Source organism: Python bivittatus, unplaced genomic scaffold, assembly GCF_059951505.1.
Source record: "Python bivittatus isolate LINGU-HERP-01145 unplaced genomic scaffold, Pbiv_v1 ctg000340_np1212, whole genome shotgun sequence".
Classification (NCBI taxonomy): Eukaryota; Metazoa; Chordata; class Lepidosauria; order Squamata; family Pythonidae; genus Python; species Python bivittatus.
Window position 1 is genome coordinate 30,791,575 of NW_028277056.1, and position 16,490 is coordinate 30,808,064.

General features: G+C 37.4%; 1 protein-coding gene across 2 annotated transcripts in view; it reads left to right on the top strand.

The window, feature by feature from the left end:
- The first annotated feature begins 369 nt into the window (after window positions 1-369).
- Window positions 370-16,490, top strand: part of DCBLD2 (discoidin, CUB and LCCL domain containing 2) — a 41,435-nt gene continuing 25,314 nt past the window's right edge. The window contains exons 1-5 of one of the 2 annotated variants that reach the window (XM_088140792.1): window positions 370-558; window positions 9,893-10,120; window positions 12,030-12,167; window positions 13,448-13,499; window positions 14,519-14,591. In XM_088140792.1, the coding sequence (XP_087996918.1) occupies window positions 456-558; window positions 9,893-10,120; window positions 12,030-12,167; window positions 13,448-13,499; window positions 14,519-14,591 (594 nt within the window). In that variant the 5' untranslated portion in view covers window positions 370-455. Of the gene's footprint in view, window positions 559-852; window positions 1,188-9,892; window positions 10,121-12,029; window positions 12,168-13,447; window positions 13,500-14,518; window positions 14,592-16,490 lie in introns of those variants that run through there. The other variant, XM_088140793.1, reaches the window with a different exon arrangement.

Below are 16,490 nucleotides of genomic sequence, written 5' to 3' on the forward strand. Positions count from 1 at the left end.
GAGATCTCCGATCCATTCACCAAGACGAGCCCTTTAGAAAGGGCCTCAGTCTGCCCCACCACAACCTCTGGCCGTTAAGTTGCCCCACCAGGCGCGCGGTTGCGAGCTTGTCGCCTTCCCCTCCCGGGACTCCCCTCGCTCTATCCGACTCCTTGTCTGTGTAGCCGGCGCCAGCCGCAGCTCAGCAACGCAATGCGACGGGAAGGCTCTGAAGACCAACGCCGGGGACCCTGTTCTGGAGGAGGCGAGGAAGGGGCGGCTGCCGCTGTAGCGGGGCAGCCGACGGACCCGGAAGTGGTTGCGCTACCGGGGGCGGCGGGAGCCAGCGGTGGGTGGGGGGAAGGAGAGGAAGGGGAGGGGGCGGTGGCCGGATCCACGAGCGGCCGCCAGAGAAGCGCAGTTGTTCGGCTTGGGATGCGCTCGGACAGCCGGCTGCTGTGCAGGAGACGCGGGAAATGGTGAGCGGCCGCGAGCGCCGCCTCCCCCCGGGGACCCGGCCTGCGGTGGCTTCCCTGCTGTTACTCCTGCTGCTCCGACGGGACGCGGCGGCTCAGAAAGGTAAGTGGGGGAGCCGGTGGTGGCGAGGGCAGGAAAAGCCTTCCCGCCATTGTGCCTTGACGCTCGCCTGGGAGCGCACCCAGGAGGAGCATCGCCCTCTCCACACGCCTCGGATGTCATTAATACGTGGGGAAGGGGGAAAGGGAGGGGAAAAGGTGGGGCAGAATAGTCCGGAGATGCTCCTCCCAGTAAGCCCAGTTCCGTGCATCTGCAGCGAGCTTCCTTCCATCCGGTCCTTAACTTCTGCAAACTTTTAACGCCGATCCCAGCCTCATATTTTGGAATGGTAAAGGAATGAATACCGGCTGTTTTCACCCGACACACTTGAACCCCAATTTCTGAGCTCGCACAACTCACTTTTAACCGACGATGCAATCTATGGTCAAATGTAATGGGTGTTTTGTAGTCCAGGGTACCGTTTCTCTCTGTTCGCCGAAAGCCCGTTTTCGCAACTTTTCGCGCTGAAGAAAAGTCTCATCCCAGGCAGCGCTCCGAGCTTCTTCGCTGATTAAGCTGAACGTGTGCCTGAAGCGAGTGCTTGCTTTTTCTCTCTTTTTCTTTTTAAAAAGAAGTCGTAAAAGAACTGAGTGTGTGTGCCAGGGAACCTCAAAGAAAATCTATAATTGTTGGTAAGACTACACTATCATCTCCAGAATAACCTCTCCTATTAACTTGTGGCAGCAAAAACGAATAAGACCTAGTGCTTTACAGACTACTAGTATAGCCCGGTTCAAAAGTCCTGGGAAAGGAGGCAGAATGGGGTACAGATAGATTCAGAACTGGTGATGATATAATGCCTGCCAATATGTTTCTCTGTTTTGCAAACTGCAGTCTAATGGATGTATAGGAATAATGAGGACATTTATTCTGGATGAGGAAGGAAAGGTGTTGTGTGTAATTGGAGGTTGATTATTTGGAACTGCTAGTGTTGGTGTATTGTTTAATCTGTTTTATTTTATATGTATTGCTGGACAGTACAAATTTTTGATTTGTATTGCTGGACTTTGTAAGCCACAGGGTCACTCTGATTCTATAAGTCTGTGATCATAGAAGTTTTACTAATGAGTAAGCATATAAATAAACATTAGATTTAGTTGAAATGTATTAAATTTTGAGAAACTGTGGGGCTTTCAAATTATACAATATTTTGGCAATAGTATCTGTCTGAGGAGCCTCCTTCTACAGCAGATTTCTCAAGTGAATGAACCTCACTCTCCATCCCTATTCTGTAATAATTCTGTAATAAACCTAATATACTAACATACAAACATATCTATTAGTAAGGCCAAAACAGGGCAGAGGCAGAGATACTGCTTGTAAAGACAAAAGAGAGGAAGAAAACAGACACACATAACTATATTATTTACATTTTTTTAAAAAAAATCCCTCTGTCTTTAAACAGTATAGATTTAAACACTGAAAAGTAAAAGATTTGAAAGGAAAGGATTACAGTATGTGAAATGATGGGATGGAATTAAAGAATCAAGATGGCTGATGTGGGTCTTCCGGGTTGTGTGGCCGTGTTCTGGAAGTTTTGTTTCCTAACGTTTCGCCAGCATCTGTGACCGGCATCTTCAGAGAGCAGGAGCACAGACAGGAGCAGTCCTCTCTGTGCCCAGGGTGATGTGACCCTTTTGTGGGTATTTATAGAGATCTGAAGGGGGGGGGATTGGGGATGTGTGTGGTAGGGGGGTTAGGAGGGTGTGGGGGGCGTGGGGGGGGTAAAGAATCAAGAGTTGGAAAAGCAAACTAAGAGAAGAATCATTCAAGAATAGGAGTGTGGATTCTAAAAGAAATGCTCTTACATACATAAGTAGCTCAAAACAAGGTGCCAGCAAATATATACCACTGTCCTTCTCTTCACTTCACCATCCCTAGCTTTGTCATTCATTTCAAAGGCTGCAATTGGGGCAACTGTTAGGTCACTTTGATTTGAGGAATGTGTTTTGATCTCTGAATACAAGACTCCTCCTTTCCCTTCTTTATGAAGTTGTTTTCTTAGGTAAGTGCCTAAACATCTTTTTTTCATTTTGGCATATGGCACTGCCCGCATACTAGACTCCCAAACTGCATATCAGAAGGGAGAGACTATAAAAGGTTTGGAATCAGGGACAGGGCCATTTAGAAACCGCAGTTGTACCTCAACTCAGTTAAAACATTCCTATTCTGTGCCATTTGGGCCTGGATTCATATCAGAGTACAGCTATTGCATATATTCAAAAGGTGTTCTTCATTTTTATTTAAATTATTTATAATGCAGGATTTGTTCTTTTGTTTCATTTTTAATGATGAAATATGTGATGGATTGTAAAATCAACAAATTCTGTTTTATTACATGTACTGCATGTACATGTAGCTGTTATAGCTATTTACCCATATAGAAGCCTATTGTGCAGTGGTAATTGTCAACATGCATAGTCATAATATTTTGTCTTGCATTATCTGTAAGGATAAATAATTTTGCAGAAATTCAGTTTTTCAGTTATGATCTGAAAATTAGGCCTGTATAGAACATTTGACTGTCTCTCTTGATTTCCTTCATTTTCTCAAATCTAGTCAAGCTAAGAGAATTATCAAAGGACGATATTAAGTACCTGAATGAGAGAGGCCTCATGCCAAAATCTATCCAAGTATGGTTTAATTACCCTAGTGGAAAACTGCTAATTACATCATCTCACAGATACCCCCTCATTTCAACAAAGGTTTTCCTTCAGAGTCAGATACAATAGCTTGCCATCAGCACTTTTATATGGGAACTACTGTAGTCAAACCTGCCCTTGTGGTGATGGTTCAATGGAATCCATTCTTCCTGTTCTGTTACACTGCTGTATAATGATATTTGAAGAAGACTCATGTTTCTTTGTTTTTATATGTCCCAGGTGTCTCTGAGGAATTTTTAAAAATTTTCTTCCATCAAATAAGAAAAGCCTTATTACACATAAAGTTTTGCATAGAAGCTACGAATGTGCACGGACAACTGACGTCTGGTCTAAGTGATTAGCATTTCTATATTTGGTCCATAAATCTTTGGTCATGTACAAATGAATGATCAGTTATAAGCTATTAATATTTTAGATTATTAAAAGCTATTGTATATAAACCGGAAGCAAACCCCACACTTACTCCCACTGATGATGTTATTTAATTGGGTAAAGAAATGTCTGCAAACAAACAAACAATCAAGCTTAGAGAGCACCAAGGACTCCACAGTTTAACCATGAGCTACATAAATTCTGTTTTATTGGATTATTAGATTTTACAGTACAATTTATTTCTATATTGTTAATATATTGCACTATAGACTCAATATCTAGTTTAAAATTTTACTTAGAATTTATGGTTCTTTTTTTTTTCTTATTTAATCTTAACTTTTGGTTTTTAGGCTTAGTGTTAAGAGAGTGCTATTGTATTCTACTGTATTCTACTGTACCTTACCCTACCCTACCCTACCCTACCCTACCCTACCCTACCCTACCCTATCATTATTCCAACACAAATGATGTGCCCAGAAGTCTGAGAGGACCATGTACAGTTAGACAGTTGGATACACTCCTCTCCAAAATATACATTTTGGATGTATGCTGTGGATCCAAAGGGGTGTTTCACTTGTGAATAAAAAATTTTGTTGGGTGACTTGAGTCACTAGATCTAATAAAGATACCAAACTTCATTAAGTCACAATTATATAAATTAATCATTTCCACAAAATTTAAGTTCATTAAAATACTTCAGTTGTGTGTAGTAGATTATGATTACCTCTTCTTGTTGAGTCAAACTTTTATGACTCACTGGATTCATTAAATCATTAAATCAGAGTATAACCTTCCTGCCTTTCCCAAACCTAAGAAGAAAGGGAACAATGAAATAAAGAAAGTGAAATATTTTTCTGCAGCAATAATTGCAGAAAACCTGATTACTGAAACCTTAGATTAAAAATTACTAGACCTATTTTTTTTATTAAAATCCAAAATATAATAACTTTTAAACCTGATATTTAAATCAGTCCAGTTAGGATATTTTATTGATATATTGCACTAAAAACTTTAAAGACTATGACTTTTTAATGCAAACATTCAGATTTAATTTGATATACTTTCTTGAGAAAAATAGAGCTATTGATTTAAATTTGGTTAATTCATAATTATTTGTAATCTGCTGGGACATTTAGCAAATGATCTGTATTTAAGGGACATAATACCTCAATCCTCTACAGTATTTACATTGGAGAAGATTCAGTGCAGGATGAGGCAGACAATCACAGAAGTTTCTGAATCTATTCTTCATCTTTAAGTGAGAAGGGGTTTGAAAAAATAAGTCTTCACATATTATTTAGTCAATATTAGCTTTGATTCTCTTGAAGCCCTCTCACTCACCAGCAATCCACACAGTGACTACAACAACAGCAATCACACCAACACTGGCAATCACAAAACCAACATATCCAAAAGAGGGACAGGCTCCACATTCATAAATTTTCAAACACACTCTCTTTCACCGAATCTGTGGAGGGATAAGAGTTCCATCAACTGCCCTTGCATTCCAGACACCCCTGGTCATCAACCACTGGCCTTGCAGGCGGCTGGGTGCAGCTGCAATTGATTTCTCGCTCAGCCCTGGTCCACAGAGGGGATATATAAGGGAACTAACACACACACACACCTTTCTTTCTTTTTTTCCTTGTTCCCGGGTGCAACCCTGGGTACAGTGGAAACTAGCCCTTGTCAACAAGACAATCCTTATCTACGGAAAAGGGCCGGTCCCACTGTGCAAGCCAGCAATGGCAAGGGACACCACACCTCGGCAAGCCTGCCGACCCTTATCTACGAGAAAGGTGGGGGGACCCTTAGTAGTCAACAAACTGACCCAGTAGAGGCAGTGTTGTAAACTATTAAATGTATATGTAAAATCATTGGATAAAAAACAAACAGGCCAAACCGGCGACCACACAAAGAAAAACAAAAAGCAAAACAGCTGGAAAGGAAACAGACACGTAAGCAAAGACGAGACAATCAGCAAGCAAGCATGTTTGCATAAAACAATTCCAAAACTCAAAGGCAATGATATTCAATTCCAAACTGTCACTTCTTACTTCCCCTTTTTTCCCCTCTCTCTCTTTTTTTTCTTTTTCTTACAAAATACACCTCAGGGCGTGACCCTGGACCTCAACTCTTCCTCCGGGGCTGATCAGACCCTTGATGCACTGGCACACCTCAGGGTCCCAGTCACGGAAGCACCAGACTGTTTTGCCTTCGGGGCACAGCAATTCCACTCCTTATAAACTAAACTACCTGTTTAAAATTCCATAAAAACACAAAATTTTCCAAAGGGATTTCCCAGGAAGGGAGTTCCCTCTTACCTTAGAGCTTCAAGCCTTAGAACTTTAAGCGACAGTGTGGGTGAACACAGGAAAGGAGCAGCTGATAGCCTGCCTTCCAGGCCTCTTTCAGCATGTCCCTTCCTGGCCAATGCATCAAAACTGTCAGGGGAAAAACCTCGTTAAATACAGGAGAAAGACACACCAGAACATAAATCACTTCAAATTTCTAAAAGCTTTATTAAATGTTAGCTCAATAAGCAAGTAAAATTCAACCAATAGCATACAAGGTACTTACTTAGATTCACATTGCAATGAGGACCAGCACGAGCAAGCGGTCAGGTAAGACAGCTTGGCCGAGTGGCCCCGACCCCCTTGTTGCAATCCTTTTTATCCTCAAAAACCACAAACATGACTCCCAGGATTTGCAACTGAATCATAACATCCTTGGTGCTAATTTTACCACACTTCCCTGTTCCATTGTTCCTGTCACACTCCTTCTATCAGCACTCTATTTTCCGGCTTCCTGTCCATGACTGAAAACTTTAGTCCACATAGCAATTTTATTTATTGCTCTGTAATTTTATTTATTTATTTTATTTATTGCTCTTTTCCCCCTCACACTAGTTTCCAATCAGAATCATTAAAAAAAAAAAATAGATGTGGCTTGACCAATCAAACTATCCTTCAAGATACCCAATAGCATTCCTTGTATTTGGATATTTTAGGCTCCACGCCAGTTGATGTGGCAGATAAATACTTCGATAAAATCAGGTTAGGCTTATCCACATTTGGCACTTAGACTGAACTGGTATTAATGTTGTATCACCTGATCTTCAGATACTAAGCACTCTGGGGTAGTGGCTGTATTGTTCAGATAACTTCTGTGTTGTGATTTGCAGTGTTGGAGCTCTGGAGGACTTGGGTAAGACTGTTTTCCTGTTTGCAGGAGCTCTTGCCTCATTCTGCCTCCCTTAACTTAAACTTTAGTAGAGTTCACAGGCCATTTCCGGATAGTTTCTAGTCAAGTTTTACAGCAGTTCTGAAACTCACTATTAAAAGAGAGTAGAGTAGAATAGAATAGAATAGAATAGAATAGAATAGAATAGAATAGAATAGAATAGAATAGAATAGAAATGCACTCTCTTAACACTAAGCCTAAAAACTAAAACTAAAAGTTAAGATTAAATAAGAGAAAAAAAGGGCTGAAGTTAGCCATTACTCTTCCTCCCTACTTCCCCAAATACATGGAGGCTCTACACTGCAGCTTCCAACATGGATACAGCTGTTGGCAAAAACACTTGGCTGCAAACCTGTAGTGTCATGCTATCATCAGCTTTCAGTGGGTATTTGTAGGCAGGAAGACTGATGCTTTGATGGTCAGGTAACCTTTCCGTCATGCTAACAGCTCAGACATTGTTTGTTTTTGGTAAAATGGCCAAGCACATTCCAATGTTTTTTTTTATTAAAAGCATAGGATGGGGGAGTGGTGAAGCAATTTATGTCTTCACATTTCTGTGAAAGGTAGTGAGGGGATTTTTGTTACTCCAGGAGTTGGTCTAGCATAGGGTGCAGGCACTGACTATGGTTTGCACTCTACTGATTGACTCCAGTGAGCCCTGTTCATGTTACAAAGACTGGGATCTGGCTTAAAATTTTTCCAAAGATTGGGAGTGGAAGTGGTGCCAGGCAGAAGTGAACTCAGTTTCTGAACTGTCATCAGTGATGGATGAAATTCTTTCAGGAGAAAGGTGGATTAAGAGTACGTTTTGTGCCTTTTGTATGCACAAACCGAACTGAGTATAAACATACTTAACTGCCATTCTTCTTTATATCTTCCAATATACTGTATACAAATATATTTAGGTTACTTCCAAAACATATTAACACTTAAACGAATTAGTGATTCATTTAGTAGCTAGGTCAGGCTCTCTAAATTTCAAAAGCAAAACTAAATTTGATAATTCTGAGGTAAAATATATTTTACTATGGAAGGACATACTGAGGTACTTAGTATTAAAAATATTAACTAGCATGCTTATATTACATCTGTCATTGTGTGTGTGTGGGGGGGAGAGAGAGTTAATAATACAATTATTTTTGTGAAATATATTGATTATTTCTGTATTTCAAATTTTTAATACTCACATAAAAGGTGTGTTTTTTTCCCTCCTCCTCCCCATTTTTCAGGTTAAAAAAACAGATCCTTTTTGTCTTAAGAAAAAATAATGGAACATTAGAATGATAACATCAAAAGAAATGAGCAAGGGTAAAGCTTTAGGAAGGGCTTATTTCAATGTTCACTGAACATCTTATTATTCTCAACTGATATATTTGTCTACTTGTAGTCTGATTCATAATCTTCCCTGAGGTAGGTTGCAAGAGTGGGCAGATTAACAGTGCACTGAGTGTGTTAGGGCAATAAAGCTGCCAAGCAATACCACCTCCTGACTTCAGATCTATTTTTCCTTCTCAAGGTCTTGGTTAGTTTTATAGACAAATACATTATTCTGTTGGATATTGAATCTTTCCTCTCTGTTCTAAATCTTCAATAGTATGTAATACAATATGTAGGGTATCATGTAAAGTAAGGGTAGAAACTTTTGGCAATCTTTTTTTTTCTGAACTGTAACTCCTATTATCCCTTACCGCTGCTTGTACTGGCTGAAGATGGTGGAACTTAGTGAACGAAGCAGGAGAGGCCCACAATTGATTTATGTATGTTGAATTGATATGGACGGTATGTATATCCCACTATGCCTTATAGGGATATATATGAAATTTCCAGAGCTTTAACTAGCATTGCCAGAAAATGATATTGTGTGACAAAGTGAGTTTATACTGAAAAGATCAGTAAGAGCAAAGTCTGTCATTATACACTCAGACATTATGTAGATCTTATGCAAAACTGTTCAAATTAAAATGTTTTGCTTGAAATTGAGGTACTATTAGAATTATGTATCCTTTTTATTCAAATATGTTTGCAAATAATGTTTTAAAGTCTGTGGGATGAATGAAGGATGTCTGTGTTGTTCCCTCATCTGTTTTGCATTAACAGTAAAATTCTTTACGAAGTGTTGCTATCTCAGACTTAGTAAAACAATATATGTATTCCTTTTTCAGAAAATTAAAATATTTTTAAAAACGTTGAATAGGTTTTTGATGAAAATAAAATCAGTGCTATGTTAGACTATGGTATTTTATACATTCTTTGGGAATGAGAGTTTAAAATTCCCCCTGGTGTGAAATTGACATATGGTTCTTCTCAGTGGCAGAGGCACAACCTACTTATTCACATCAGTCCCAGTACTATTTATCTTTTCCATAGCTACTTGTTCAGATTCCTTACAGTGATGCACATTTTGTTATGAGGAACTGGATTATAACAGGAGGTTAAGAAGAACTGTTCATGGATATGGAACCATATTTTCCTCACTGTGATTTTCTATTCAACACATGGACAGTTCAGATATAAAAGGGATTCTAAAATTGTGAAGGACATTTTAGAGATTGCAGTTACCCCTTTCTCAATTCCTTCTTTTTCTCCAGACATATTACTAGGTATACAGTATAACCATTAACTATCCCATTATTGTAATAGAGATAGCTGAAAGCCATTGTTGTTCAAGGCATGCTTAAGAGAGGTTGGTGTAAAGTTAAAGACTCTAAGGGATTCCAATTTTTACTAAAAGAGCCTTCTGTAAACCTGCCCTCAAAAGTTGGGCTGTGATCATAAAAGTTGCTATAATATTAATTTTACTTTAATTAGTATGCAAATATAAAATCTGTCAGAGGAACTATCTCATTGTAGATTTCACATTATTAAAAAAATATTCAGGATTAGGTTTAGGATATGCAACTAGATCCATAAAGGTCATAAATAAATCCACAATTATGAAATATTGATATAACATATTTACAAACTATAATAAGTATAGTTTGCAGCTAATCGTTGAAGTGCAGATATACATTCTTCTGTTCATGAGAAAGTAACCTTACAGATGAATTTTTGTTTTGTAGGTGATGGATGTGGATATACTGTCTTAGGTCCTGAAAGTGGAACATTTACATCGATTAATTATCCACATGCCTATCCCAATAGCACAGTGTGTGAATGGGAAATTCGAGTAAAGCCTGAGCAGAGAGTTCAGCTCAAATTTGGGGATTTTGATATTGATGATTCAGATTCTTGTCATTTTAATTATGTGAGGGTTTATAATGGAATTGGACCCACAAGAACAGAGATAGGTAAGGACATATTTTCTCTCTAGTATCAATATATATTTTTTATATATAATTTAAGAGTAGAAAAATATTTCGTATGATTTATCTGTTTAGTTTAAAAAATACACACTCTAATTATTTGCTTGGTCGTTTTTCTCTTTGCCCAATTTCTGTGAATAATTTGGTTATAAGCAAAGCAAAACGTTATCTTTGGGGGCCTATATCATTGCCTTTGTCTGGACGGAAAACATTAATGCAATCAATAGGAGCTTTAAATACTTAATAACACAAAGAATGAACAGGTTTTGAACAGCCCCATACTTAAGGATAAGCTTATTGTAACATTTCTTAGTTACATTGCCTTTTTTCCTAATCATCCTTGTACAAATGCATGTTTAACATCTTTATATTTGTTCTGAACATTACATATTACCTTCAGTTTATTTCCTTTTTGCTTGTTTTATTTTATTTTATTTTATTTTCATTTATACATTCTGTACTTTTAATAGTTGTATTGATGGTTTAGTTCAATAAAAAATCATTTAAAAAGACGTATGTATTGAATGGAGCACTATTTTGATTCATCACATAGTATAAAGTATCTGTCATAAAAATACTTTTTAGCAAGCTTATGACTCTTCAGTGTTATATGAGAAGAGATTTTCTCTAAGGCAAAAGGCAAACTTGAGCTCTTTAAATGGCAAAAATCTTTCAACCCTGATTTACAAGTTGAGTTCCTTGGCCTAAATAATTCTCTGTTTATGTCTCAGCTTATTTTACCTAGTATGACTAAGTAAGAGATTGAGTAGTATTTATATTGCTTTGCTAAAAATGAGTTTTTAGTCTTTTCAACTCAGTGGAATGTTGGAAAAATTATATAAGATAGCATAGGATTTATCCATCTGCATGTCCATCAATATGATAACTGTCCCATAACTGAATAGAATGAGACTAGATTTGGCAGATGGGGAGAAACCTAAGCAAAAAAGTGATCAAGTGTGAAAATCAGCCAGATCAGATGGTGGATGTAAAAAAGAAAAAAGAAACTGGAAACAAACTTCCACACTACATCTGTGTGGGAGAGGCAGATGGGCACCATCTTGGAAAGTTGGCAAATGTTACATTCTAACTATCTTCCATCCTGGTCACATGACCCAGTGGACATACAAATATATGACTACTACTAATTAAATGAGTTAGGAAGAATTTCAGAAGCCATATTTTACATGCTTTTGTTATGTTGTTTAGAAATATAAGGTCACATTTAAATTGGCAGCACTTGTTTTTTGAAGAAGTTTTGAAATAAAATTCATTGGTAGTAACTTGCTAGATTGGCAGATGGTGTACATCTTTAGCATATATTATGATTTAAGAATTTCAGGAGAGTCAAAAGTAGAACTGATTCTTGAAGATAACTCTGAATCTTCAGGAGAACTCTACTGACACTGGAAGTATTTTGTTTCATTTCCTGTTATAGGAAGTTTGACTATGACACATTCTTTGGAATAAATTCATAGTATCCTCATTACTTAATGATACCAAAATATTTACATTTAGGAAAATCAGTCTATTTCTCTCCCTATCTTGGAAAGTGTTCCCAGGGTAGGAGATCAGTTCTTGGAAAGACAAAACAATTCATTTGTAAAGTTTTTGAGTCATAATTGGTTTGATACTGGGTAAAAATTCAAGAGGTTTAGAAATGTTGATGAAACTACACATCTCTAGGTATTTGGTACCTCTGAATTTCTAAGATACTCTGAAAAATCTGTCTTGAGAGGAAAGGGAAATATCCTGTTCATTTTGTATTTCATTATTGTTAAACTTGTGCAGCAGATATATTAAGTATGTAGTAAACACATAGATCTAATAAATGGTCAGAGGTTCTCTACTAAATTTACTTATGTGCTAAATTTATATATTTTATCTACTTCAGGGAAATACTGTGGTTTGGGCCTTCAGGTGGACAAATTAAATGAATCAAAGAGTAATGAAATTACAGTACAATTCATGAGTGACATTCATTTTTATGGACATGGGTTTCTTGCTTCGTATTCAACAACCGACAAACCAGGTATATTTTAGGATCTAATTTAGCAATACTTTAGCAGACCACACATCTATTTCTGTGTTATAAATATATAATCTTGCCACAGCTAATTGATTCCTGTTTCCCTGTTACCCAGATTCTGGTAAATAATGTATAATGAATTAAGCAAAGATATTTACAAAATCACATCTAGACAAGAGGATTTAAAGATAAGTTTAAAATACACAAAAAGATATGACTAGAATAAATTAATTCAAAGTGATTAAAACAATTGTCCTATTTTGTAGCAATGATGCACATTCCTGGACGAATAGTCCTAGAGTCCCTGGCTTAAGGTACAAAGCGTTTTTATTACAGCAGGGATGGGGAAACACATTTTTTTGAGGGTTAAGATTGAAGGTGGCATTCCTTAAGGATAATCTGCAGGCCACAGTGGGAAATAGCATATTTTTCTGCTCTTCAGTTAGCTTTTCCTATTTTTCTCCTTTTTTCTAGCTGCAGACAAATAATTATTGCCTGAGGTCTGAACTAACCTGCAACATTTTTTGAGATTAAGCTAAGAACTGACGGTAGCCCACCCCTGCTCTTGAACTACCCCAATAATATCATAGCTCTCAGCATTTTCTCATTGACTTATTGGTTAACAGTTGCCTTTAGTTTTCATATCTAAAGCTCCATATCTAAACAGCCAAATGGCTGAAGTTCACTTCAGCTACTGGTGAACCACAGTGACCAGTTAAGAAAGATGCTTCATGACATCATGATATAAGCTCTGCCATTTGTTATGTGTGCTAACATGAAACCTGAACCTGAAAGCTTTCATGGATAGGAATAGTTATTTGGAGTTTCCACTGAATTAGGGAGCTGGCAATTATTACAGATTCCTCTCAACCTGGCATATCAACTACTCTTGGCATCTCCTTAATTTGACTGATGTTTGGGTGAGATATAACTCAGCTTATCCTATGTGCTACATCTTCAGCTCCCCTTTTTGGCTTTTTTGCTGATACATCTCTTGGTTCTGTTAGCAGATCTGTATTGGAATCTACCAAGAGAGAGTGATTTCAGCTGATAGAAATAACCTGTGTCTAATTCCTAATCCATCCCATGTAGCACATTATAACTAAGAATGAATGGCAGTACTTCACCAAGGACACAGTTTATTCAGTTGTAAGCAAAAATTAGTAGGATGCATGAAAATGATTAATGATTCAGTAGTTTTCAACGTAGGGTCTTAAAACATTTCATTCTTTTAAAAGATTTGGTTTTGTTCATAATGTTTCTTTTACTATAATTTTTCCTAGATTTAATAACATGTTTAGATACTGCAAGTCACTTTTCTGAGCCAGAATTCAGGTAAATTTGGTTTTTTCCATATTTTGACAATAAATTAAGATCAGATCACTTGTGAACTACCCACTTTTTCTCCTGTTTGAACTACAAGATTTCATAGGGAGAAAAAGCAGTTAATGCTCATGTGTGAACAAACTTTTGACTACTGTTCTATGATATACAGTTGTCTGAAAATAATTTTATTGAATGCAGTGTGACATTTCTGTGCATATGTTGTTGATGTATTTAGCATGAATTGTTCCATGCTATTTCCCACTAATAAATAATATTTGTTTCAGAAGTAGTACTTCAGAAAAGCAAGTCTGTTATTGTTAAAGTCAAGATTTATTCTTATGGTTCATCATGATTTTAAAAAATCAAAAATTCATAGCTAAACTCTGAAATTTAAACATAGTTTTTGGCTGCAGTCCTATATCCACTAACCTGAAAGTAAACCAACTCTTGATTTTCTTCAGAATAAACTTTCATAGGATTGCACTGTTAACCCATTAACTGCTCTTAGTGCTTTTAAAGTAGAAAGTGAGGGCTATACTGCCATTTTTAATGTAATATAGCACAGCTCTTAAATCATAGCAATACATTTGCAGTGGTTTTCAGGCATTAGTTTATAAACTCTAATTCTTTGCAATATTCAGAATGAATGTTAGTATTAATTAGTTTTACAAGACATAATTCCCCCCAGAAATAAATATTTAACTTTTATTAATTGCTTTATTTCATTTACAGTATATAATCTTTATTTAGCTCTTCATTCATGTATCATTAAATAATAAGGTTTATTCCATTGTTGTGTTCAAAATATTTTCAGACCAATTATTTGCCAAGGCATGGCATTTTCTATAGCTTATTATTGTATATTTTTCAGCAACATATGTCTTCCTCCTTGAAAATGTACTTAAATCACCAGACTTGATTTGTTTGAATCGCTAAACTTGCTTAATCAAGTTTATTGAAAGTTAAACATTTTAGCATATGATACACTGATTATGCATTATAAAAGTACCTGCCTTTTTTTCCCCTAGCAAATATTGTCCAGCTGGGTGTGTGCTTCCTTTTGCTGAAATATATGGGACTATTCCTCATGGCTACAGAGATGTAAGTAATAGCCATTGTGATTTTCAGATTATTTATTTATTTAGTCAATTTATATAGCCATCCATCTCACCATAGTGCCTCTAGGTGGCTAACAACATTTAAAATCAAAATACAAACCACATAAAACATCAGTGCATATAATAGCAGTCAAGATAAACCAGTTTGCCACAAGTCATCAACTTCACAGGTTCCAACTAACAGCCTGAACACCATGCCCAGCAACACGTCCAGGTTTGCAAGAGTTTGCAAAAAGCCAGCAGAGTTGGGGCCACTCTAATTTGGGGGAATGGTATTCCAAAGGCAGGCACTGTGAAAGAAAAGGCATACTTTCTGGGTCGAGAAAGATGACATTCTATAACCAATGGGACCCTCAATATGCCTGTCCTGCCAGACCCAATGGGACAGGGTGAGACAGTTGAGGAAAGGTAGTCCCACAAATAAAGGCCCAAGCATTCATGTGTTTACATTTGGAGATGCAGTGGATTTTGCAGTGACACATTTGCTTTATATATTTCAACTCTAATTAGTCTTGTATCAGCACTTAATTAGATTTAAATATTGAATTTTACATAGGCTTAAAAGTTTGTGAACCCTTTTGAATTTTCAATATTTCTGCAAAATATGACCTAAAGTGTGATCTGTTTCCACACAAGTCCTAAAACTAGATAAAGAGAACCCAATTAAACAAATGAGTAAAAAATAATATACTTGTTGATTTATTTATTGAGGAAAATGATCCAAAGCTACATATTTGTGTGTGCAAAAGTATATGAACCTTTGCTTTCAGTAACTGGTGTGCCCCCCTTGGGCAGCAATACAGTAACTACAACTAAACATTTCTGATATCTGTTGATCAGTTCTGCACATCAGCTTGGAGGAATTTTAGTCCATTCCTCCTTTCAGAGCAGCTTCCAACTCAGGAATGCTGGTTTCCTCACGTGAACTGCCTGCTTCAGGTCCTTCCACAACATTTCTATAGCAATAAGGTCAGGACTTGACTTGGCCATCCCAAAGCATTAAATTCTTCTACTTTAACCATTCATACAACTTATGTGTTTTGGGTCATTGTCTTGCTGCATGACCCATTTTCTCTTGAGCTTCAGTTCATGGACAGATACTCCGACATTTTCCTGTAGAATTTGCTGGTACAATTCAGAATTTGTAGTTCCATCAATGATGACAAGCCATCCTGGTCCAGAGGCAGCAAAGCAGGCCCGAACCATGATACTGCCAGCACCACGTTTCACAGATGGGATAAGGTTCTTATGCTAGAACGCAGTGTTTGCCTTTTGCCAAACATAATGGTTTTCATTCAAGCCAAAAAGTTCCATTTTGGTCTTATCCGTCCACAGAATATTCTTCCAATAGTCTTTTGGCTTATCCATGTGGTCTTTCGCAAACTGTAGACAGGTAGTCATGTTCTTTTTGGAGAGTAGTGGCTTTCTCCTTGCAACCCTGCGATGCACACCATTCTTGTTCAATGTTCTCCTGATGGTGGTTTCATGAACACTGACATTTGCCAATGCAAGAGAGACCTTTAGTTCCTTAGACGTTACCCTGGGATTCTTTGAGACCTCCTGGACTATTACACCCCTTGCTTTTGGTGTAATCTTGGTTGATTGATTACTCCTGGGGAGGATAACGATAGTGTTGAATTGTCTCCATTTATACATGATCTGCCTGACAGTGGACTGGTGGAGTCCACTTTGGAAATAATTTCATAACCTTTTCTAGCCTGGTGAGTATCAACAACTGTTTTTTGGAGGTCCTCAGAAGTTTCCCTTGTTTGAGACATGACACACTTTCACATATCTGTGTTGTGAAGATCAGACTTTGATAGTGAATACCCAGAATTCTGTTCTTTAAATAAGACAGGACCTCCCACACTCACACCTGATA